General features: G+C 40.0%; 1 protein-coding gene across 1 annotated transcript; it reads right to left on the minus strand.

Annotated features, from left to right (window-relative positions):
- Positions 1-13,259: 13,259 nt before the first annotated feature.
- Positions 13,260-25,142, minus strand: LOC146830590 (uncharacterized). Its single transcript, XM_085604054.1, has 2 exons — positions 25,033-25,142; positions 13,260-20,653 (listed from the first exon to the last, which is right to left on the minus strand). The coding sequence occupies exon 2, from the start codon at positions 20,608-20,610 to the stop codon at positions 14,146-14,148; it is 6,465 nt and encodes a 2,154-aa protein (XP_085460180.1). The 5' UTR covers positions 20,611-20,653; positions 25,033-25,142; the 3' UTR covers positions 13,260-14,145.
- Between the last annotated feature and the right edge of the window lie 365 nt (positions 25,143-25,507).

A 25,507-nucleotide genomic window follows, 5' to 3' on the forward strand; every position in this document is an offset into this window, starting at 1 on the left:
AGGTGGTTGTGAGTTTGGGCCTCTGTTTGCCTGTTTGGATGTGGCAGGTCAGTCATTTTGATGCTTTTTATATTTTAGACGTGTTGTGCGAGTCGAATTGACCCTCCTTGTGCTGTTTTACAGTATCCTGGTTCAGTACGAGTCGTTTTCGAGTATGTAAGGTGCGTACATACGCGATGCTGGGGGACGGGGCTTGGGTACGGTGCGTACAAGTACTGGGCTGGGGGACAGTGCATCCAATTACGGTGCTGGGGTACGGTGCTGGGGTACGGTGCGTACAAGTACGGTGCTGGGGTACGGTGCGTCCAAGTACAGTGCTGGGGTACGGTGCTGGGGTACGGTGCGTACAAGGAAGGGGCTGGGGTACGGTGCATACAAGGACGGGGCTGGGGTATGGCGCGTCCAAGTACGGGGATGTAGTACGGTGCTGGGGTACGGTGCGTACACGGACGGTGCTGGGGTACGGTGCGTACAGGGACGGTGCTGGGGTACGGTGCTGGGGTATGGTGCTTCCAAGTACGGGGCTGGGGTACGGTGTGTACAATGACGGGGCTGGTGTACGGTGCGTCCATGTACGGGGCTGTGGTACGGTGCTGGGGTACGGTGCGTACAAGTACAGGGCTGGGGTACGGTGTTGGGGTACGGTGCGTACAAGTACGGGGCTTGGGTACGGTGCGTCAAAGTACGGGGCTGGGGTACGGTGCTGGGTTATGGTGCTGGGGTACGGTGCGTCCAAGGACAGGGCTGGTGTACGGTGCTGGGGTATGGCGCGTCCAAGTACGGGCCTGGGGTACGGCACGTCCAAGTACGTGGCTGGGGTACGGTGCTGGGGTACGGTGTGTACAATGACGGGGCTGGTGTACGGTGCTGGGGTACGGTGTGTCCAAGTATGGGGCTAGGGTACGGTGCGTACAATGACGGTGCTGGGGTACGGTGCATCCAAGTATGGGGCTGGAGTATGGTGCGACATGGGGGGGTACGGTGCTGACATACGGGGGGGGTACGGTGCTGACATACGGGGGTACGTGCGCACATTCGCGGGGAGGAGGGAGGCTGTACGATTCGTATCCCAGGCACAAGTTTAACCAGGATACGAGTAGTACGGAGTTCGCTACGTACGGGACTTTTTACATCCGCTTGTGTATTCGGAAGGGCGGTACGGATCGTACTTGTGCGCTCGGACTTCAGTTTTACGAATTGTACGTGAAACTGTCCGGGTACGTCTTGGAGACATTTTCCCAATACGATTTGTATGTATTTTTCATGTACGAATCGTACTTCACCGGTGGAACGGGACTTGTACGATTAGTACGTAAAAAGATACGGATACGAGTTGTACGGAAATGTTTTTTAACGGATGGGAATCGGCACCTGTTAGAAATGGGATTTCTGGTTGGCTAGGGCTTGCGTCAAAGCCAGGCAGAAACCACCACTCTAGTCAGGGCTGGGGAGTTACACGCCAAAGATAACCCCTGCTTACCCCCTTGGTAGCTTGGCATGAGCAGTCAGGCTTATCCCGGAGGCAATGTGTAAAGCGTTTGCGCGCGCACCCAGCAACAACACCCAAGGCCCACCACAAAAGAAACTCCACACAAGGTATTATATAAAAATAGCCTTTGTATTATACCAAAACACATTAGATAATATTCACACAATTTACACTGTGCCAACTGGCACTGGGCAGAATTTTACAAGGGACAATTTGCACGGGACAGGGCCACATGGACCACTGTCAGAATCAGCACAAATCACCCATTGTACATGTAGAAAATATACTAACTGTAACACAAATTAGCACGGTAGAGCACAACCAGTATCTACTGGCGCAATAATGACCTCAGCGTCATCACACTAGCATCAGGTATAAAACCTATCCTGTATCCATCACAGGGGTATAACTACATTATGCAATTTCTCATAAGTCTAACGCATTAGACCTTACCCCCTAAGTATAACTACTCTAGGGGCGTACATCGCACAGGGAAGTACAATCTCCCTAACATCACCCTAAACAGGTAAAACAACCTCCTAGGCAGAAATGACCACATTTAGAGGTATAAAACACAGGGTGCGCAAAACATGCTATACACAGTACATTTCCTAGCACCCAATCACATTAGCATGAATCACAATGACACCTCAATCACATTAGGGTCCAGGTCGCACCCGAACCTAAACGTAGCAGCTGCCCACTACTTGCTGGGCAGCTGGGGACAAGAACAGGGCCTAAACGCTGCAGCTGGCACTAAGTGCTGCGCAGCTGTGGACGGCACCTAGGAGGCATGGGCTCTCAATGGCCCCTGAGACAATATGCCAAAACGTTGGAGCCATCTGGCTCAGAAAATAACATGTCCCCCTGGAGCACACCGGCTCCTTTAAGTCATATGCCCCAACCGTTGGAGCCATCTAGGCTCAGAGAACAAACTGGCACACGTACTGGAGCCACTCAGGGCTCTGAAATAACAATATTGGCCGGCGTTGGAGTCCCCTCTGGACTCTAAATAAAGAATGCCCGCCTCGTTGGAGCCTCACTGGGCTCTAAACAAATATTTGCCCCGTCGTTGGAGCGACTTCTGCGCTCAACAATCTGCCCCCGTAACGTGGAAGCCTCGGGGCTCTAAAACAATTGCTCCCCAAGTCCCCCTGGGACTTCTAAATATCAAATGGCCCCCTCACTGGGGATCAACTGGTGGTCAACGTTGGAGTCCTGCTCTGGGACTCGGAAAACAAATAGGCCACCGTCGGAGCGGCCCGCTGTCAGGTGCGGGGCCGCTCAGTAAACCAGAAAAGAAGCCCCTAACTCGGGCTCCTCCGGACCTGGCAGATCCGGCAGGCTGGTTCCTCTGGCTGATCCAGCACATCGCGGGGCTCTCTCGCTGGCACGGGAGCCCCGTGCAGTCACTCTTCACCCGGTCCCCCATCTCGGGACCGGGACTTTTGCAGGGGGAGCCTGCGAGGCTCCGGGACCTCTGCCGGCCGGAAAATGGCCGTACTTACGCTTCCGTCCCGCGGCCCCGCCCACAACCAGGTGGGCCGCGAACTCAGCGGCAATTTTTGAATGCGGCTCGGGCCGCGGTGGTGAAACGTGGGGTGGGCTCCCACATCAATTCAAACCAAGACGAACCAGGTAAATCACGGGGTGGGCACCCGCAACGTATATAAAGAAATTAGAAAGGCGGCCATGACGCGGGGTGGGCACCCGCAAGTCCCAATGAAAGTACAATCAGACAACGAGGGCTAGGCTCCCTCCGAAGTCAAAACATGAAGCGGGGTGGGCTCCCGCTCGGCAGCCACAACGGGTGAATCCCTATGCTGGGGATTCCCTCTACACAGACGGCAGCTCAGCGCTGCGAAGCTCCAGCGCTCCTCTTGCCTGAAGTAAATCATTATAGTGCTCCCAGGGCACTAGGAGAAGCAAGGAAGCGCTCACCAGGCGCTAGAAGAATGCAAAGGTCCTGGGGCCAAGAAGATAGATCCAAGCAGGTCCCAGGAGTCCCTCAGGCATCCAGGGGCTGGGCAGGGCCCAGGGAGGCAAGCCTTCCCCTGGGCCCCAGCAGCAGCACGCCCCTGGTAGATTCAAGTCAGAATGAGAACATTTTCATGGGGTCACAGACCCTCTTTTATACACCAAATCCTTTGTTCTCAAAGGTGCAGGGAAGGGGCGAACCAGATACAACTGGTTCCTGAGCACTTGGTTTTGCTCAGCCCCTCTCCCTATTCACAAAACAGGCCAGGGTCATCAGTCGCACCACAGGGGGCGGAGCCAGCATTGTGTGGGGAAAGCCCAGCCCTATTCAGGTCCCAGGTATACTCCTCCCACTCATCAACATGCAGCTCTCTCCACCCACCACTGGGGCAGGCCCATCCTGACTCCTGGGGCCAGGTACACCAGCCAATCACACGCCAGGCAGTCACTGCACATTTATGCCAGCGTCTAGAAGTGGCACTTCTACACTAGCTACATTGATGCCGCACACATCATCACGCAGCATTTCATCACACGAGTCCGCACATACCAAACTCGCACCTGCACTCCCCACGCATCAGGAACTACCAGGGACACATACATTCCCCCCATGCATTCCTATGGGAGGGCAGGTCAGTCTCACCAAACCATACACAGAGCGCACGCGCTTTCCACTGGGACACAGTGTGAAAGCGCCTAGAGGCCTAAAACCACTAGTACAACACAGGAACAATGCTAGGATACTGCAAAAAGCTCTAGGGGTAAACTTGCCAGAAGCGGTAGATCTTATAGAAGACTTAGCAGCCATAAACCTAAAACTGATCAACAACTCCCCCACACACATTAAGGGCCACTTATTGGACCCAATCTTCTCAAACATCCCGGAACTCATAGTGGACAGGCCCACCCCCATCCCCTGGTCAGACCACCACGCAATTACTATCAAGTACCCACTCACTGTCCAAGTCCTTCACCCCCCCCGTACCCAAGGCCCCCACACGCCCTTGGTGTAAACTAGACACAATAGATTGGTCTAGCTGACTAGCGGCGTCTATTTCTACCATCGACCCGGACCCCTTCCTAGCGGACGCTCAAATCCGGTCCTGGATCGAAACCTCTCTAGACGCCGTTCTTCCCGTTAAATCCCTTCCTAATAAGAGAGGCTCACCAAATTCACCATGGTTTACCCCTGAACTACGCTCACTCCGGAAAACCTTTAATCCAAGGCCTCATCATATCACGACTGGACTACGGCAATGTCCTATATTTAGGTGCCCCCATTGCCGTTTCGAATAAAGTCCAGCATGTACAAAACGCTGCAGCAAGGCTACTCATAGGGATAAAACCCAGATGCTCAGCCAAACCCGCCCTTAAAGCCCTCCACTGGCTTCCAATAAAGGATCGAATCATCTTCAAAACCCTGTGCATCTCGCATAAGATCCTTCAGGGCAAAGGTCCTCCAATACTAAAATCATTCATCAAATGGCATAAACCTGCCAGACAGCTGAGATCAGCGGCCCTCTCTCTAGTTTCTGCCCCCAGAATTAAACGAGTACGCACAGGAGGTCGTCTCTTTGCTCATAACGCCCCCAAATTGTGGAACACCCTCGCCATCCGGGAGGAAACCGACCTGCTGCGATTCCGCAAGCAATTAAAAACCTGGCTTTTCCCTCAATAAACCTCTTCACAAACTCTGCAACAGTCTTCATAGCGCTGGGACGCCCATGGGTAGCTACGCGCTCTACAAATCAGATAATAAATAAATAAATAAATAAAGGGCCAAGTCCAACAGCACCAGAGTGGGGGTTGTGTGTGCGTGTATGTCTCTCTGTGTGTGCGTGCCTGTCTGTTTGGGTATTATTGTTGCAGTGGTTTCAGAACCCATTCACATTCACAACAGTGATGACATACCCTTATAAATATAGGATTACAACATTCCTATGATTTGCAGATTTCATTCCCTGGGAAGTCAACGTTTCTTTTTTTTACGTTAAATAGAAAAAAACATAATACGTGAACTCGGGCACAGTCCTGCTATCTGAGAATTCTCTTGACAATTAGAAACCATTCTGCATTTGGCAGCTTCATTATCGTGGGACCAAAAACCCCACAATTGTATTATTCTAAACGCTAAATAAACTTTGCTACAGATTTTGCTCAGTTTCCGAAATTAAAAAAACATCTTGAGAACATATGCCAGCCAACTGCGAAGTGTTTTTCCACTGAGAGTCAATCTGCTTTATCTGCAGTTCAGTGTCACACTGAACATAAAGCCAAAACTAAAAGGGCAAAACCATATGCAAAAAACGTGACTTTTCTCTGTGCATAGATTGGCTCATTCTTGGGGATGCTAACTTTCAAAATGCTCCAGGCTTCTGCCATCTCTGCGCTCTTTGGGTGCTCTGAGGTAATGGAAGAAAACTGAGTGGAGATGGGGATTTTTGAGCGTAGAAAAAACATAACGAATGCTTGAGGAAGTACCACATTCTTTAAGCTGTAAAATTTCCACTAGAGCAGCTCCGCCTCGACACTCGTGCACATACCTACGAAGATGCTTGGCAGACTCACCTGTGCAGTGTGTATAAATACCAGGCATCCTTGTCATCTCTCCAACCTGAGGACCAGACAGAACTGAGCAGAGAAAGGACAGGTGAAGAAGCCAAGAGCACACCAGTCCCCAAGAGAAGGTAAGGCTTTCTATTCCTTAGTGAGGCGCCCCCTAGCTTCTGCCAACTCCAGCTAGAAGCAGTATGTCTCAGTGTAGAGGCTGGAAGGCCAACTGGACCATTCTAGTGTAGGATTAGGATGAAGCAGGGATACAAGAGAGCAGCAGTGGTCCTGGATGGGGTCACATGGCAGACTGCCTGCAGTCGAATTTTAAGGAGACTGAAGGGTGCTGGGGTAAAACTGTAATCTGAAGAGAGCCTTCAGGGGCTGCTACAGTACCAGAGGCAATACTGCCTTGTTATTCATATATCAAATGTGTCCCCCGCACCCCAACTGTTCTCGCTATTAACATGTTGATATCATAGGTAATTAGGCATTTGGTGTCATGGCACTATACCTAAAAGGATTGCATATCAGAATAATGGACGGCGTAACTGGGGTAATTCTCTCTAGCATAATTTTTCGTAATTACCACGAAATTTCTCGTAATTATGCGTATTCATGTGAAAAGCGTAATCCAGCATTTAGCACTATTTTCTTAATGGAAATTGCGTCCTAGATTCGTAAATGGGCCCAGAGATGTATTTTGCACTATAAAAAGAGCACAAAATGCTACAGGACATGAACAGTGATAGCCAGCACCCTCTCGCTCTTTCTTAGATCATTGCTCCTGTGCTCCTGGGGTAGGCTTTTAGCCTCAAATTACTCAAGCTGGTTTAGTCGCTTAAATTCAGTAATTTGCATCCCAAGACTAATGTGTAATTACCTAAATTACTCCGATTACTCTGACACAATTAAAATTTCGCCAAGACATATTCAGAATATTGTATAAAGAAATATGGCCTAACATAATGTATATGTATGAATATAGTATTTCTGTAGTACGCATTGTGCATGGTTGGGAAGTGGTGTCCCTTGGGTACCCCCACGGGCCAGATTCATATTCCTCCGAGTAAAAGGGGGCCCGTAAAGGGCCCCCAAAGACAGATTCTGAAAGCCATTTTGTGTCGGGCAGACCGAATCGGAACGGTTGTCCTAATTGGTCATCGTAATCGCTCGTTCGGAAACCGTGTCCATAGAGCTGTATGAACTGGCCATGAAAGACTCGGGTTGTCCGAATGCCTTTCAGAACTCATTCAGACTCCTCAAATGGTTTCCGGGCTTTGTAATTGGTCGTTGGGAAATGTGTACGATTCATTCGGAAACAAGGATTCCGAATCGGATTCTGCAAAACCGAATCCCCTTCGGAGCCTTTCCGAACGACATCATAATGGGCCCAAAAGTCATTTCTAGATGTCTAGATGGGGTATTCAGACAAAATATTCCCCCCCAAAAAAATATCGCCATACCAAAATATCGTGTCCAAAATGTTGTGATATGGAAATATCGTTAGCAAGAATATCCTAGTCAAGAATATTTATTTTAAGTTAAGTAATATCGATTTTAAAAATATCATTAATGTTGTTTGCAAAAGTAAAGTTATTTAATATATAGTTTTTTATGAATTTTAGTATATATTTTAAATATACATGTTGTAATTGTTTGTATAATTATGGTTTATGTTTTTTACATTTTTAGGAGTTATTAAATTATTTTTAATCAATCAAAGATCTTTATTTCGGGTTTTTTTAAACCATAAAAGATGCATATAAACACTTACATATTCCATATGCAAAAGTGCAGCAATACTATTACAATGTTAATAAATAGAAAAAGCGTAAAAGAAAGGTGTTGTATATGACCTGTCACCATTACATTAAAAACATAATATGTTTAAAATAGGCATTAAAATATAAATAATATTAACACTAATATAAAACTAGTTATTTTTGTTATTTGTTTGTGCTTCTCATCCCTAAAACATTAAATAGACAATTCATGATATTAAATTCTTACTAACATTTCCCAAGGGCAAGACTCCCTATTGTGTCTACATCATCATTCCGAATTCATTTATTGTTGCCCTGGAAATACTTAATCGTATTCATCACAACTTCAACCCTGATTTGGCCCTTAGCAAGCTTACGGCAAGTAAAAATTTGCTGACACTGAATACAATTGGTTGTGATGTATCAGTTTTCATAATTCTTTCAGCTTCTCTGCAAGACCTAATTTCCATGTTAATGCAGATTTGTTTGATCCATTTCTTTCTAGGCTTGACATATATGGGACAAAAAAATAATATATGCAAATCGGTTTCTTTAACCTTGTTTGGGCATAAGGAGCACAGATCATTCCCTGCTCCAGCGTTGTTAATGGCCCAACATGACGTAATTGCATTTATGTATAGTACACCATATCTAAACTTCATATATAAACTTTTCTCTAATTGTGGGCGCACCTCATCAAGAATGGGCTCAACATTTGCTACGTCCTTAAACAAAAGGAACCTAGTTGTTAGGGATCTGTTGGGTAGACCATATAACACGCTATTTTGGATGTAGGCCCAAAAGGTTGTTTTTAGTAGTTTCTTTGAGGCTACAGACAGCGTGGTTGGGTCATCCCAGAAATGAGATAGGCCTAATTTTCTGAACCACAAGGGAACGTGTCTAAGCCACAGAATACTCCTATGCTGGTCCAACTTCAAAATCTCCTCTAAACCAACCTTGTAGAGTACAAATTCTGGAGTGGACCAAATTCTGACCCAAAATAATAGTGGTCTTAATAATGCGTGATGGTCAGTACGTTTGACATTCAAATCCAGTGTAATCGGAATTAGTGGAGTTCGCGCAGGGAGACTTAAAAGTATTGTATAAAATTTATTTTCCTCTATTTCAAAGTTCTTTTTGCAATAAGGACCCTATATTTCGGACCCATAAAGTGCAGCTGCCTTAGCTTTATATTTGAACACCTCCAAGGCTGGGGAGACTGCTTTGGAGAAACTACTCCTATGCTTTTTCATTATGGGCAGAGAATTTTTGAGTAAGACTATCCTGGTCTTTTCCATTTGCGACTTCCAGGATAGCTTTGAATCCAAAGATATGCCGAAATAGTTGAAACTCTTCACTTACTCCAACTTTTGACTATTTGATACAATGTTTTTTTAAAAGCTTTGTGGGGGTTTATGGCCATATATTTCGTTTTACCAATGTTTATTTCAAGGCCTTTCTTCATACAATAAGTGTGGAAGGAGTCTATTAGGCGTTGTAGTCCTTTTGGTGTTTGCGATATTAGAATGGTGTCGTCAGCAAATAGAAGTGCTGGCAAATTATTTTTAATACATTTTTGTGATTTGTAGTGCCCTAGTGAATTGTGGGTTTGTAGGGGTACAGGGTGGGAAGTAATTTAATTATAATACATTCATGATTATTTTTTAATTAACATTTTTTATTTAATTGATATTCAATTATGTTAATAGTGCTATTAATTCTTTTTTAATGCAAAATGTATGTGCGGGTTGTGGTGTTTATAGGGGTAAAGGGTGGAAAGTCATTTATTTTTTATGAATTATTAATTAGTTGTTCATTAATAGTAATTAATTGGTAGTTAATTATGTTAATTGTGTAATTCATTTTGTTTTAGGTGTGGGTTGTGGGGGTTTATAGGGGTAAAGGGTGGGGAGTAAATTATTTTAAATTCAATTAATAATTAGTTGTTAAATACTATACATTATTTAATAGAATATTAATTATTTTAAATGTGTCAATAATTCTGCGGGGTTTATAGGGGTAAAGGTTGGGAAGTAAATCAATTTTAATGAATTCATATTTTGTGCCAAATTATGATGTCTAAATTGTAACGGGAATAGTATATGTAGTGAATCTTATATTTTATCAATTATTTAATAGTGTTATAATTTATATAATTATGTTTTTATTTATTTAATATTATAATATTTATAATTATTAATGTTTTTAATGTGTAAAATGTTTTCACTAAATTTGAAGGTGTACTTATTTAATTTAAGTAGAATGGTTTGTTTTTTAAAGATTTCATGTAATTGGTTTATGTATGTGTGTGTGGGTATATATAAATAAATAAATAAATATATATATATATATATATATATATATATATATATATATATATATATATTCACTGAAAAAACCATAGGTTTCACACACGTTATAGTTAGGAATTAGCATTTAAAAAACCTTAGAAATTCAGTGAAAAAACCATAGGTTTCACACATGTTATAGTTAGCTGGACATTTTACTCGTAAAAAACCAATGAAATTGCCCCGTTATAGTTAGTTCAGCTAACTATAACTCGCGCGCCCGCAATGCACTGCTGATGACGTCACATATTACATCACTCATGACATGGTCAGTGACATCACTCATGACATCACTGATGACATCTCAAATGACATCACTGATGACATCACTGATGACATCATCCTTGTGATAGAGTGGCAGACCTCCTCTCACCTTAATATAAGCTTTGATACACACATTCAAAAATAGAGACTAAAAATTTCAAAACAATGGACATACCAATACCAGTTACAACAACCTCTTCAGTAATTCTAAGATCCACATACACATCCACTCATTCACCAACAGTCCTATACAGTCACTCATACATGTACTCACTCATCATATGTACTCATACATCTATACATCCTGTTACACAATGCCACTCATCCATAGAGTTACTCACACACATAGTCACTCATGCTAATAAAGAATCAAACATACATTTACTTGCATATACAGTTATACACACACCACCACACTTACTTCTACGGAAACTTACACATACTTAGTCTTTTAAACAATCACTTATAGAAACACATACTTATTCATACAGGAACTCTTTCAATCTCTCACTTTCACATATACTCACATATATACACCAATAGTCACATATACTAGTTTAAAACGTATGTAGTTACTCCTGAAGACACTATTGAGACAGTCATTCACTCACTAACACACCCATACACACACTCATCCACCCATACAGTCCTGCACACATGCTGTGTTCAACACATACAAACAGTGAGTCACTCATTCATGCACCGATGCACTACGTAATACCCCCCACCGAACCATGCAGACACTCAGACTGATACTCAAAAAAACAACTAATAACCTAAATAGGCACCCATGTAGCTACTCACCAACCCATGCAGCCACTTATACACAAAGTGAGAGACTGATACAGATATTTACATATTTAAACATTATTCACTAAGCCATGTATTCACTATGATACACTTAATCAGTCAGTTACACAATCAATTTTTCAAAAACAAATCATCCATTTAGACACTTATATACCCATTTATTCTTCCATCGACCATGAGATATACATATATAAAACATATTTAATTTTCAGAATAACACACATTCACTAGATGATGTCATCAGTGATGTCATCAGTGATGTCATTTGAGATGTCATCAGTGATGTCATGAGTGATGTCACTGACCATGTCATGAGTGATGTAATATGTGACGTCATCAGCAGTGCATTGCGGGCGCGCGAGTTATAGTTAGCTGAACTAACTATAACGGGGCAATTTCATTGGTTTTTTACGAGTAAAATGTCCAGCTAACTATAACATGTGTGAAACCTATGGTTTTTTCACTGAATTTCTAAGGTTTTTTAAATGCTAATTCCTAACTATAACGTGTGTGAAACCTATGGTTTTTTCAGTGAATTTCTAAGGTTTTTTAAATGCTAATTCCTAACTATAACGTGTGTGAAACCCATGGTTTTTTCATTGAATTTGCAAGGTTTTTTAAATGCTAATTCCTAACTATAACGTGTGTGAAACCCATGGTTTTTTCAGTGAATTTGCAAGGTTTTTTAAATGCTATTTTTTTTTTATATTCTTCATTTTTTTCAAACATATTTTTATTTTAATTTTCTTATCTTTTATAAAGACTATGCTTTAATTTTTAAAATCCTTAAATATTTTTTTTATATATATTTTTTAAAATAAACATGTAAAATTTATTTCCAGATTTTTTTTTTTTTTTTTTTATAGTACGCGTACCGTAAGCTCACGGTAAGCGTACGGTTTACGCAACGTCCGTAATCTATCTACGCTGCTTGCGTATAGTTACGCACTTTGCGTAGCCGCGCGTACTGCGCGTGGGACGCGTGCGCGCTTACGCAACACGCGCACGTTACGCGGAAGTGCCGGGAAATGACTGTTATGCGCATGTGCGCAAGCGCGTGTCTTTTTTACGCGCACGCGTACTTTTTGCCGTAAGCGCACCGTAAGCGTACCGTAAGCGTACGGTAGGTCATGTGATCTTGAAACACAACTTTTGATTGGTTGAAACTACTTTCAGTTCTAGAACTCTCCTACACCACACCCATTCCCCTCATTTCTGCTTGTGATCCCTTGGGAGAAGGAGCTGGTTTGTCTTTGGGATACGATGGCAGAACAGCAGAGCTCTTCTGAGAGTGAGGCTAGCACCAGCAGCACTGTCTTGAGGCAGAGAGCGAGGAAAGTAAAACCTTCTTATGTTTGGGATTATTTTACTTTTCCAGAAGGCCAGCAAAAGGTGAATGCACCCTTAGTTACTTGCAAGCTGTGTCAGCGTGTACTTTCTAGAGGTAATCCTGACAGGAAGTATTCCTTTGGGAATCACACCATGATGAGGCACCTCAAGGATGTACACAAAAGGACACATGCTCAACTTTTTGGAGGTAACTCTTCAGAAAGACGAGCCAGTACATCCACAGCAGCTCAGCCTGGACCATCACCTGCAGAGCTTACTCCTTCTTCTGCAGCTCAGGTGAGCCCTTCATCTGTGGGGGGAGAATCTCCTTTTGCTGGCCCTCTGGAAATGAACCCTCGATTTCGGAAGGTTGATATTCATTGCACATTTTGTAAAGCTCTAATTTGTTATAGGGAGACCAGTGTTTCCCTAGTGAATAACAAAATAGATCAGCACATTTGTAGCTTTGAATGATTTTCCCATGGTTCCTTTCCTCTGTCCCTGCATGAACACAACGGTTCTTTTAAGAGCCAACCTTATCTTTCATCTTTTTTTTACATTTTTTTTAAAAAACTTTTTTTTTTTACCGTACGCGTACGGTAAGCGTACCTTTTTTTTTATTTTTTAAAAAAAACACTAAAAATCATTTTTCACATTACAAGGTCCTTGAAAGACTACAATTATTACTATTGACTTACCATACTCACTGAAAAAAATATTTATTCATTTGTTTTTTTAAAAAATAGTTTTTAAAATGGTTGTAGTTTACGAAAATTTTCTATATCGATCTGAAAAAAAAGAAAAAAGTATTAATATTTTTAAAACATTTTATAATACAGTACACATATTTACATTTTTTCCCAAAAAATATTTTTGCCTTATTTTTGCTGTTTTCAGAATATATTGCATTTCACTATAAATTGTGAAAGCAATTGCATTCATCATTTTACAGCGGGCAAAAAAAAATAACAATCTCAAAGATTGTATTAAAAAAGCCCAGAATCTCTTCTCACTTAAACTTATCATTACAGAAATGCATATTATTCTTAAAAAATGTCATCTAAAAACAATACTTTTTTCTTTAAAATACCGTCTGATATTTTTGTTTCAGAAGTACATTCACAATAATATATCTCAAATAACTCCAAAATACATCTGATTTTATTTCCTTTAGGCCAAATAGTATTTTTTATTCTTTCCCTGGAATAAATTTCCAAGGGAAAACCATTAAAATTCTAAAGTTTAATCTGTCCAGATCTCACCGATTCTCTGTAACATTTTGGTTCACGAAAATTTTTCGAATAATTTATTTAGTCCACAATAGAATTGCTTACTTTTCCACATGGCCAAATAGTAATTTTTGAAATTATTTTTGAAAAAATTTCCAGTGGCAGTCCAATAACATTCCAAAATTTAAAATGTGCAGAAGTTACCGATAATCTCTAAATTATTGGTTTTTCAAAATTGCATTAAAAATTTAAAAAGTCCACATTACAATTGGTTATCTTTCCTTTAGGCCAAATGATAATTTTAAAAATCTTTTTTCTACAAAATTGCAATGGTAATCCTGTAAAATGGTAAAATTATTTTGTCCAGATCTTGCCAAGTCTCTCTAAAATTTAGGTTTCAGGAAGATTAGATAGGAATTTGCTAAATCAAAAGGCAAACGTTGTTTGAAAATCAATTGGGAATCATTACACAGTGTCCATCCTTTTTCACATTTTAGATAAACTGTGTAATGTCCAGAAGTAACAGTAGGTCCATCATGGAAAATTATTGCAACAGTTACAAAAGTTTTTCCTGAAATTGATAATTGCTGTCCTGTAAACTTCTTTATTAAAGTATCCAATTTTGATCCATCAGCTCTACATCGTTGCATCATTAAAATTACATACTGTCCGTATTCCCTTAAAATTAATGTTGATAACATGTCAGAATTACACTCACCACATTTCATGCTATGATTAGCATCTTTAACTAAGTTTGCAAAAGTGACTGTTTTACTCTCTGGCAATGTCAAATAAATAAACCTTTCATTATCAACAATAGAACCACTTATATTATAACAATTATCACAACTATGTTCCCATTTATAAGAGAGACCAAAAAAAATGTCAATGGGAACTCCTTCTTCTTCCACTACCTGAAGAAAATACATCAAAAATTCGTGAGCATCTTGCTGTTCATTTTGAGAAAACTGTGTTCGTCCTGAACATACATCTAAAAGTTTTCTAATATCAGTAGCACTTTCTATTTGAGTTTTATCTTTACTCAGCTTTTGAAAAAGGAGACTGAGCTCTGAACAGAATCTTTTTCCCTGATTTATTATTATCTGCTCTTGCAAACTTTCCAGATAAAAAGCAACATTCAGCACTACATTTGCGTAGCAGTTGACACCAGAGCTATTTTCAAAATGACATCCTACAACCTGTTCTTCATTTTCCTTATTCTTTTTGCTTGCAATTACATCACTCCTCTTTTTTTTCCTCTTCTCTACATCTTCATTACAGATATTCTCATTTCTCCTTTTACGAGAAACTACACGTTTCTCCAACACAGGATACTGACCTAAATGAGGAGCATAGCTTCTTCTTAATCTATTATACTCCTTTACACAGTTTGTATCAGCACTAACTTTTGAGTCATCGAAGTCTATCATGAATAAACCTGATAATGTTTTGACTCGTGACAAAGCAACATATGCCATACCTTCTTTGAACACACTAGATCCAATGTTCACAAATGCACAATCTACAGTCAATCCTTGAGACTTGTGAATAGTTACAGCATATGCTAGAGAAAACGGAAACTGCTTCCTACGTACATATAAGTCTTTCACAAGCATGAAACGAACTGAACAACGACAAATGTCTTTAACTTCCTCTATCTGATCAAATTTTATTTTTAACCATTCAATTCCATCTTTTTTCTGATAATTAATAAAACCCACAACTCTTCCCATCGCTCCATTTACTAAGCCTTTTTCAACATCCAAATTTCTCCTTAAAAACACTCTACAGTTCATGCAAACATATAGATTTTTTTCTAATCCTGCTGTTTTGGAGATGTTCTTCTCTAGTGAGTCCAATTTATTTTTCAGTTTGCCTGTTACTGTGACAGTAATTCTTCCATCCTCAATTTTGTCCACTGCTTCCAATTTCATGATCTCTTCCTTTTCCAATTTCAAAAGCTCCTCATTGAATATTGAGCATTCACGTAGAGTTGGCATTAAGCAGATGACACTTTTGTTTTCTGCAATGTTCTTGTATATCTTCTCTGCAACTATTTCTTCCTTTGGAAATAAATTATGTAGCAGCCGAGTCTGTAATGCTTTTTTGCCAGCTTCTGTGAGTAGTCCAATCCTGATATCTTTCAGAATACTTCCATATTCTTCATCGTTTGCTTGCCTCATATTAGTTGTAAGTTCCTTGTACTCAAAGAAGGACCAAATATTTGTATTACCGATGCTTCCCAATGACTTCTTCGTGTCTTCATGTGTCACAGTATTAAACACTGGTTGTCCTTTAACCGGAGTAAGTTGCAAAAGATCCCCAAAAACGATGACGTGTTTTCCACCAAATAACACGTCATAGTCTGTCTTCAAAATTTGCTGCATTCTTAAATGCACAAAGGCAAGCATTAAGTTTGATACCATGCTCACCTCATCAATAATGAGAACTTGCATCTTCTTCAATACTCTTGAAACTTCCAAGCATGCTTCTCCAGTTAGCTTGTTGAATTGTATTTTGTTCTCATGCTCCACTGGTAACATTAGCAAACGATGTAAGGTGATTCCTTTTATGTTATATGCTGCTAACCCAGTTGGAGCAGTAACCACACAAGACAAAGTAGAATCTGTTTTTTGCTTTAGGTAGCTTCTGATGACTTTAATTAGGAAACTTTTTCCAGTGCCAGCTTGTCCGCTTACATACATCCTGATTGGATGAAATGATGTGCATGAGCACTCTTTTTTTTCATGTAGAAATCCGTGTTCAATTTTGTTTTTGATCTCTTCATAAATTTGTTGCTGCTCTTGATTCAGTTGTCTTTCCAAATTTTCTAAGTCTATAAATTCTTCTTGAGCTTGATTCATAGCCGTTTCCACTTCATTCATGGCTATTGATGCTTCATTTTCAACGATTGGTTGTCCTAGGGGATCTTGACTGTATGTTCCTGAACTTTGGCTGTCCTGAGAACTGTCTCTAGCAATTTCTGCTGCAATTGTAGTTTCCTGTTCAATTTCTTCATTTAACATTTGCAGATAAGTTGAGAATGTACTGCATTGTATGCTGTCTTTGCAAGCATTAAAAGAATCTTCATAGCTCTGGAATTCTCCCAGTAGTTCATCCTCTGAACGCCATGGTTTAAACAACTGTAAAAGAGCCAAGTAGTAAAATTCTTTCTTGTCGGTAGTGTCGCAACTCAGCTTCCGGTGATTTATCAAACTTCCTTTGGTTTGCTTCACCAAACATCCTTCTTCACCAACGACTTTATATTTTCCATTATTGATGTCTTCTGCAGCTTTCCGTGAATAAATGTAGTTCTGCAGCACTTCATAGAGACACATGTTCTCCAGATGATGACTTCTCTTGGGATAATATGTGTCCAACATGTTTGTTTTCAATATATCTGTACTTTCAGGTTCGAACTGTGCCAAATATTCAATTTCTCCAACAGATTTCAGTACCCGATTTCTCATTGCTGCAAGGCCTAAACTTGCCCAAATTATTCTTCTTGACTTCGAGTAGAGACTTGCAGAAGATAATCTATCTGAACATTCGTAGGATCCAATTTCTCGATGCGATAACATCTTCAAACTGAAACTGTACAGCTTCTTACTGACAGTCTTCTCGTGAGAAATCTCTTCCCACATTTCCTTCAATTCTGTTTTTTCTGATTTCGTAATGTAAGACGTTACATATCGAGCAACAGCAATGGAATTGTCAGCAACATACTGTATATCCATGTTAGCGTTCCACATGGATAAAATGACTGGGTTGTAGTCATTTATATTTTTTGATTCTTCTTTTCTTTTAAGGTTGTAGGTATTCTTAGGTGATTTTCTTGTGATAGTATGTCTCACAGCTGACATAAAACTGTTGACTCTTCCATTTGTAAGAACAGGTCTAGGAAATCCAAATCGACATTTAGTGTAGTATTTTTCTTTGCTCTTGTATTTCCGTCGACAGTATTTTCCACACCGATGACTTTGGAAACGTAGAACTTGCTCCTTTAACTTGTACTCTTCTGTGCTTTTAGGTATAGCACATGTTGCATATTCTTCAATGTAAGATAACACTGCTTCATCAGTATCTGTTCCAAACTTTGGGGCATCCTTGATCCACAGCAGCATATGAATATGAGGAGCACCTCTTGCCTGGTACTCTTTTCTCCAAAAGAAATCCACTACTTCTCCAAGGGGTGGATTTTTTTTATTGCAGATGAAGGACATCATAGCCTCAAATCTATGATTGAAATATCTGCAAACATTAACCGGATCCAATGAGCACAGTTCTCCTGCTGTCTTGTATTCGATGTTTTCAATGTTTGAATTGGCCTCTCGTAGAAAATCCAGTAAATCATCCCAAGCGTACTCGGCGCAGCTTAGGGTAAGGAACCATGTTGGTGTTCCTAAATTGCGTAACATGCATTTTAGTTCACCATGGCGTCGGTACCAATATTCATTTGTCCCACGCTGACAAGCCATCAGATTGATCAGTTGTGTTTCCAAATGATCATCTCGGTGCTGCACTTTCTCCATAAAATCCTTAGCAGACACATTTTGTAAATGTACTCCACTTTTTAAAATGTGATTTACTGCATAAGACAGTGCAGACAAGTCGCTTTCAAATAAAAGATGGAACAAATAAGGGATACTTTGTCGAAATCTGGGATCTTCAGCATATAGTCTTGTAGTCCGATACTCAGAAGCTGGAATCTGTTCCGGACGTTCATCGTATCGTCCTCCTTTTCCTTTAGGAAACAGCTGGGGAAAACATCGAGCTTCCAAGCTCTCCTCCCATACACTCACGGGATTTCCTTTTGCTTTCTTCATCTGAAAGAGATCAATATTGTCTCCCATAACTTCTTTCGAATGGAGAGGATGTATGCTAAAATGTTCATAAATTTCTTCTTCCTTTGACTTGTCCACTTTTTCAATTTGTCCACTTGGTGTTTCTGTATCTCCTTGTAAATCTTCTTCTTCTTCTTCTTCTACTATATAAATTGATTCATACCATTTGTTATTTTTTTTCAAATACAAATTTGCTCTTTGTACTTTCCGCACATCTACCAGCTCCTGCCAAATCTTCTTATTCTTTGTAGGTACACCATTAACCAGAATAATTAATGGTTCAGTTTCCAAAGTATCCGCATCAATAGTTTCCATATTTTTTTTCAAATCCAAGGGCAAATACACCACTCTACCTTTTAAACCTCTCACTAAATCTGAAGGAGGTAATTTACCAGTTTTGGGCTCCATACGTACTATGGTCTGGAACGGATGAACACATTGAATGAGTATAGACTCATATGTATTTAATTCAGAAAGTTCAGCAGGAATAGCATCCAATTCTAAATTATTATGTACAGCTCTGGTCGGCATTCTATTTTCCTCTAACTTGTTGTAGCAGTATTTACAAATACGCTGATCTTCACCCAATTCAAAACAATTTTCAAGAAATATATATGTTGCAAAATCCATCCACTTATAATTATCTTCATTTTCACTCTTTCTGTAGAGATCAACATTCCTAGTTTGTTTTCTATAATGAGTTCTGCGGCAACAAATACAAGTAACATTTGGTCTTTCATTAGAGACTATTGCAAATTTTGTTATGTGATCATTAAATGTCTTACTTACACAAGGTTCTACATTCTCTTCCACTTCTGCCTCATTTACTGTGTCCTTCTCTGCACTGTTTTGTTCAGGACCAAAGTAACAAAACTGAATTTCATCAACAACCTTCTCTACATCTGATACCGTTCCTCGGAACAGAGCCCTATTCAATTCATTTAACTTTATTGCTGGACTTTTGGCAAAATACAACCGTCTCACAAACTTTCTCATTTCAGTATGATGAACAGCCAGCATCCTAAAATGATGGAAAACACTATTGCACACTTTTCTAGATAGACAAGCAAGAGAATGACCCTGCAAACCAGTATTCTCTCTCACTCTGCATGGATCCAGACTTTGAAGCACCTTAATCTTTTGTTTTACACTTTTTTTACTATATTCTCTTAGAAACTCTCGAAATCTGTCAATAGATTCCTGACGCACAGTGCAAATACTACTACAATTCCAAGTGTACACTGGGGCTTTAGGACGTCTCCCCATTGCCTCATCTGCCATCACTTGTACCTCATCTCTTGGAACCATTATCTCCTTCTCCATTATGCAACCATTTTTTACTTCGTATGAACGACCTCTGGTGTCAACTGCATGCAGCAAACTATTACTTTGAAAATAGCTCTCTTCATTAAAAAAAGGTTCACTACTTGAGCTATGCATCCACTTTCCTAAAAACACTTTACAAAAATTTGTTCTGTTCACTACTCTTTTGCTTTTGCTTTGTGATTTCAGTACATTAACCATTTTATCTAATGTACGCATCCTATTCAAAATTAATATGAATAGTTTCCTTTTTAATTCTAATGCCTTTGCTGCAATGGCTTCAATTTCTTTTTTTCTCTTATAATATTTAGCCTTTTGCTTATATTTCTTTATATCCTTTATCAAATTGGACATAACTCTTCTCTGAAACATTTTTCTACGTATCTCTTTAAATGCTGTTTTTCTGTTTATGTTAAACTTTTCAATTGCAGAAGGTATATTTGCATTAACTAAATCCTCAATTTTTTGCTGTTCTGTAGGTTTTGTTACATTTTTCCGAGAACAGACATTTTGTACATTTTTGTTTGTTTTCAATATTTTGTTTAGGAATTGTCTTTTTTGCTTACCAGAAGATTTTTTCTTTTTCCCAACATCAGCATCTTCTACTAACTTTGGTCCTCCAGTTGTCCTCAAATATAGTTTTTTTTTTAGCGTTTTTTGAACTCGAGATTTTGTAGGCATCTTAAATTTTGTTCACTGTTCTTCAGCAATACCTGCAAAAAAACTAAAAAAAAAATTCTTTATTGAATTTAAATATATTACTACATTTCTTTTCACAATAGTCACAAAACGAAATTTCTTTGCCAATTTGAATGCACACAAACTCCTCTTTTTTTTTGGGCAAGTGAAAATCTGTATAACAAACTGTCACATTATGAAACCAAGCTGTTTTTTTTTCAGACCACCACCGTGTGTATTCTCTGTGACTGCCTACACTCCAGCAGGGGCAACCAGCCTTAGTGATGCTGAATGTATTTGCATTACAGACTTAAACCTGAAAACCCCACTCGCTTCTAATTACTGTGCATGACTATACATGGCAAGCACATGGGTGTGTGCTAAACCTCTGCTTCTTCCCCCAAAAATTCGCTCCTCTTTTCCATCTACTGCAACTGTGAAATCACCAGAGCAAGACGCAATACATTTCTGCCTATAATTCTTCTATGCACACAGAGTCATGTTTTCACATTAGTGCCAAAACGAAATTTCTTTGCCAATTTGAAAGCACACTTACTGCTCTTTTTTTTTCGGGCCAAGTGAAAATCTCTTTTTACACTTTGAAATCACTTTTACAGACTGACACATTCTGAAACCTTTTTTTTTAAATTTATTTAAATGCACATGTCCAAGCTGTTTTTTTTTCAGACCACCACCGTGTGTATTCTCTGTGACTGCCTACACTCCAGCAGGGGCAACCAGCCTTAGTGATGCTGAATGTATTTGCATTACAGACTTAAACCTGAAAACCCCACTCGCTTCTAATTACTGTGCATGACTATACATGGCAAGCACATGGGTGTGTGCTAAACCTCTGCTTCTTCCCCCAAAAATTCGCTCCTCTTTTCCATCTACTGCAACTGTGAAATCACCAGAGCAAGACGCAATACATTTCTGCCTATAATTCTTCTATGCACACAGAGTCATGTTTTCACATTAGTGCCAAAACGAAATTTCTTTGCCAATTTGAAAGCACACTTACTGCTCTTTTTTTTTCGGGGGCAAGTGTATATCTCTTTTTTCAATTTGAAATCACTTTTACAGACTGACACATTCTGAAACCTTTTTTTTTAATTTATTTAAATGCACATGTCCAAGCAGTTTTTTTTTCAGACCACCACCGTGTGCATTCTCTGTGACTGCCTACACTCCAGCAGGGGCAACCAGCCTTAGTGATGCTGAATGTATTTGCATTACAGACTTAAACCTGAAAACCCCACTCGCTTCTAATTACTGTGCATGACTATACATGGCAAGCACATGGGTGTGTGCTAAACCTCTGCTTCTTCCCCCAAAAATTCGCTCCTCTTTTCCATCTACTGCAACTGTGAAATCACCAGAGCAAGACGCAATACATTTCTGCCTATAATTCTTCTATGCACACAGAGTCATGTTTTCACATTAGTGCCAAAACGAAATTTCTTTGCCAATTTGAAAGCACACTTACTGCTCTTTTTTTTTCGGGGCCAAGTGAAAATCTCTTTTTACACTTTGAAATCACTTTTACAGACTGACACATTCTGAAACCTTTTTTTTTAATTTATTTAAATGCACATGTCCAAGCAGTTTTTTTTTCAGACCACCACCGTGTGCATTCTCTGTGACTGCCTACACTCCAGCAGGGGCAAACAGCCTTAGTGATGCTGAATGTATTTGCATTACAGACTTAAACCTGAAAACCCCACTCGCTTCTAATTACTGTGCATGACTATACATGGCAAGCACATGGGTGTGTGCTAAACCTCTGCTTCTTCCCCCAAAAATTCGCTCCTCTTTTCCATCTACTGCAACTGTGAAATCACCAGAGCAAGACGCAATACATTTCTGCCTATAATTCTTCTATGCACACAGAGTCATGTTTTCACATTAGTCCCAAAACGAAATTTCTTTGCCAATTTGAAAGCACACTTACTGCTCTTTTTTTTTCGGGGGCAAGTGTATATCTCTTTTTTCAATTTGAAATCACTTTTACAGACTGACACATTCTGAAACCTTTTTTTTTAAATTTATTTAAATGCACATGTCCAAGCTGTTTTTTTTTCAGACCACCACCGTGTGTATTCTCTGTGACTGCCTACACTCCAGCAGGGGCAACCAGCCTTAGTGATGCTGAATGTATTTGCATTACAGACTTAAACCTGAAAACCCCACTCGCTTCTAATTACTGTGCATGACTATACATGGCAAGCACATGGGTGTGTGCTAAACCTCTGCTTCTTCCCCCAAAAATTCGCTCCTCTTTTCCATCTACTGCAACTGTGAAATCACCAGAGCAAGACGCAATACATTTCTGCCTATAATTCTTCTATGCACACAGAGTCATGTTTTCACATTAGTGCCAAAACGAAATTTCTTTGCCAATTTGAAAGCACACTTACTGCTCTTTTTTTTTCGGGCCAAGTGAAAATCTCTTTTTACACTTTGAAATCACTTTTACAGACTGACACATTCTGAAACCTTTTTTTTAAATTTATTTAAATGCACATGTCCAAGCTGTTTTTTTTTCAGACCACCACCGTGTGTATTCTCTGTGACTGCCTACACTCCAGCAGGGGCAACCAGCCTTAGTGATGCTGAATGTATTTGCATTACAGACTTAAACCTGAAAACCCCACTCGCTTCTAATTACTGTGCATGACTATACATGGCAAGCACATGGGTGTGTGCTAAACCTCTGCTTCTTCCCCCAAAAATTCGCTCCTCTTTTCCATCTACTGCAACTGTGAAATCACCAGAGCAAGACGCAATACATTTCTGCCTATAATTCTTCTATGCACACAGAGTCATGTTTTCACATTAGTGCCAAAACGAAATTTCTTTGCCAATTTGAAAGCACACTTACTGCTCTTTTTTTTTCGGGCCAAGTGAAAATCTCTTTTTACACTTTGAAATCACTTTTACAGACTGACACATTCTGAAACCTTTTTTTTAAATTTATTTAAATGCACATGTCCAAGCTGTTTTTTTTTCAGACCACCACCGTGTGTATTCTCTGTGACTGCCTACACTCCAGCAGGGGCAACCAGCCTTAGTGATGCTGAATGTATTTGCATTACAGACTTAAACCTGAAAACCCCACTCGCTTCTAATTACTGTGCATGACTATACATGGCAAGCACATGGGTGTGTGCTAAACCTCTGCTTCTTCCCCCAAAAATTCGCTCCACTTTTCCATCTACTGCAACTGTGAAATCACCAGAGCAAGACGCAATACATTTCTGCCTATAATTCTTCTATGCACACAGAGTCATGTTTTCACATTAGTGCCAAAACGAAATTTCTTTGCCAATTTGAAAGCACACTTACTGCTCTTTTTTTTTCGGGCCAAGTGAAAATCTCTTTTTACACTTTGAAATCACTTTTACAGACTGACACATTCTGAAACCTTTTTTTTTAAATTTATTTAAATGCACATGTCCAAGCTGTTTTTTTTTCAGACCACCACCGTGTGTATTCTCTGTGACTGCCTACACTCCAGCAGGGGCAACCAGCCTTAGTGATGCTGAATGTATTTGCATTACAGACTTAAACCTGAAAACCCCACTCGCTTCTAATTACTGTGCATGACTATACATGGCAAGCACATGGGTGTGTGCTAAACCTCTGCTTCTTCCCCCAAAAATTCGCTCCTCTTTTCCATCTACTGCAACTGTGAAATCACCAGAGCAAGACGCAATACATTTCTGCCTATAATTCTTCTATGCACACAGAGTCATGTTTTCACATTAGTGCCAAAACGAAATTTCTTTGCCAATTTGAAAGCACACTTACTGCTCTTTTTTTTTCGGGCCAAGTGAAAATCTCTTTTTACACTTTGAAATCACTTTTACAGACTGACACATTCTGAAACCTTTTTTTTTAAATTTATTTAAATGCACATGTCCAAGCTGTTTTTTTTTCAGACCACCACCGTGTGCATTCTCTGTGACTGCCTACACTCCAGCAGGGGCAACCAGCCTTAGTGATGCTGAATGTATTTGCATTACAGACTTAAACCTGAAAACCCCACTCGCTTCTAATTACTGTGCATGACTATACATGGCAAGCACATGGGTGTGTGCTAAACCTCTGCTTCTTCCCCCAAAAATTCGCTCCTCTTTTCCATCTACTGCAACTGTGAAATCACCAGAGCAAGACGCAATACATTTCTGCCTATAATTCTTCTATGCACACACAGTCATGTTTTCACATTAGTGCCAAAACGAAATTTCTTTGCCAATTTGAAAGCACACTTACTGCTCTTTTTTTTTCGGGCCAAGTGAAAATCTCTTTTACAGACTGACACATTATGAATCCACCATGTGTAACTACAACAAAAACAATTCCCATTTCTATTATTCATTTCTTAAGTTACCACATACATCCCCTCTCAAACTGTAAACTCACCTTTAAAATTAGTTAGTTGTGAAAGAAATGTGTCACTCAAACAGCAGATTATCAGAGCCAGGATCTCTGTTCTGTACACCTCTCTCCTCTCAGCAGAACCAGATAATGGCAAACTTTCCCTCTATTTTTCCACACATATACATGTAAGTTTCAAATCTCAGTGCTTCCCCCTTTTTTTCAAATGTAATGACACATTTCTATTGGTTGAAAACCAACCCTTTTCCAAAAGTACCCTGCCCCCAACTTGACTTCTGCCTAGTACCCTTCCCCCAACTTGACTTCTGCCTGCTACCATAGCAACAGCTCATGGAACACTGCTGTGTGCAGTTAGGTCAGAAGTTCGACACACAATGTTTCAATTCCACAGAGCAAGAGTGCTTGACTTTTCAAACCTAACTGCAAATCCATAGTACTGTTCTTTGGTTACACATTTTTTTGTACCAATACAAAACATGCTTCTATTAATTTTCACATA

This window comes from Triturus cristatus, chromosome 5_1, assembly GCF_964204655.1.
Source record: "Triturus cristatus chromosome 5_1, aTriCri1.1, whole genome shotgun sequence".
NCBI lineage: Eukaryota > Metazoa > Chordata > Amphibia > Caudata > Salamandridae > Triturus > Triturus cristatus.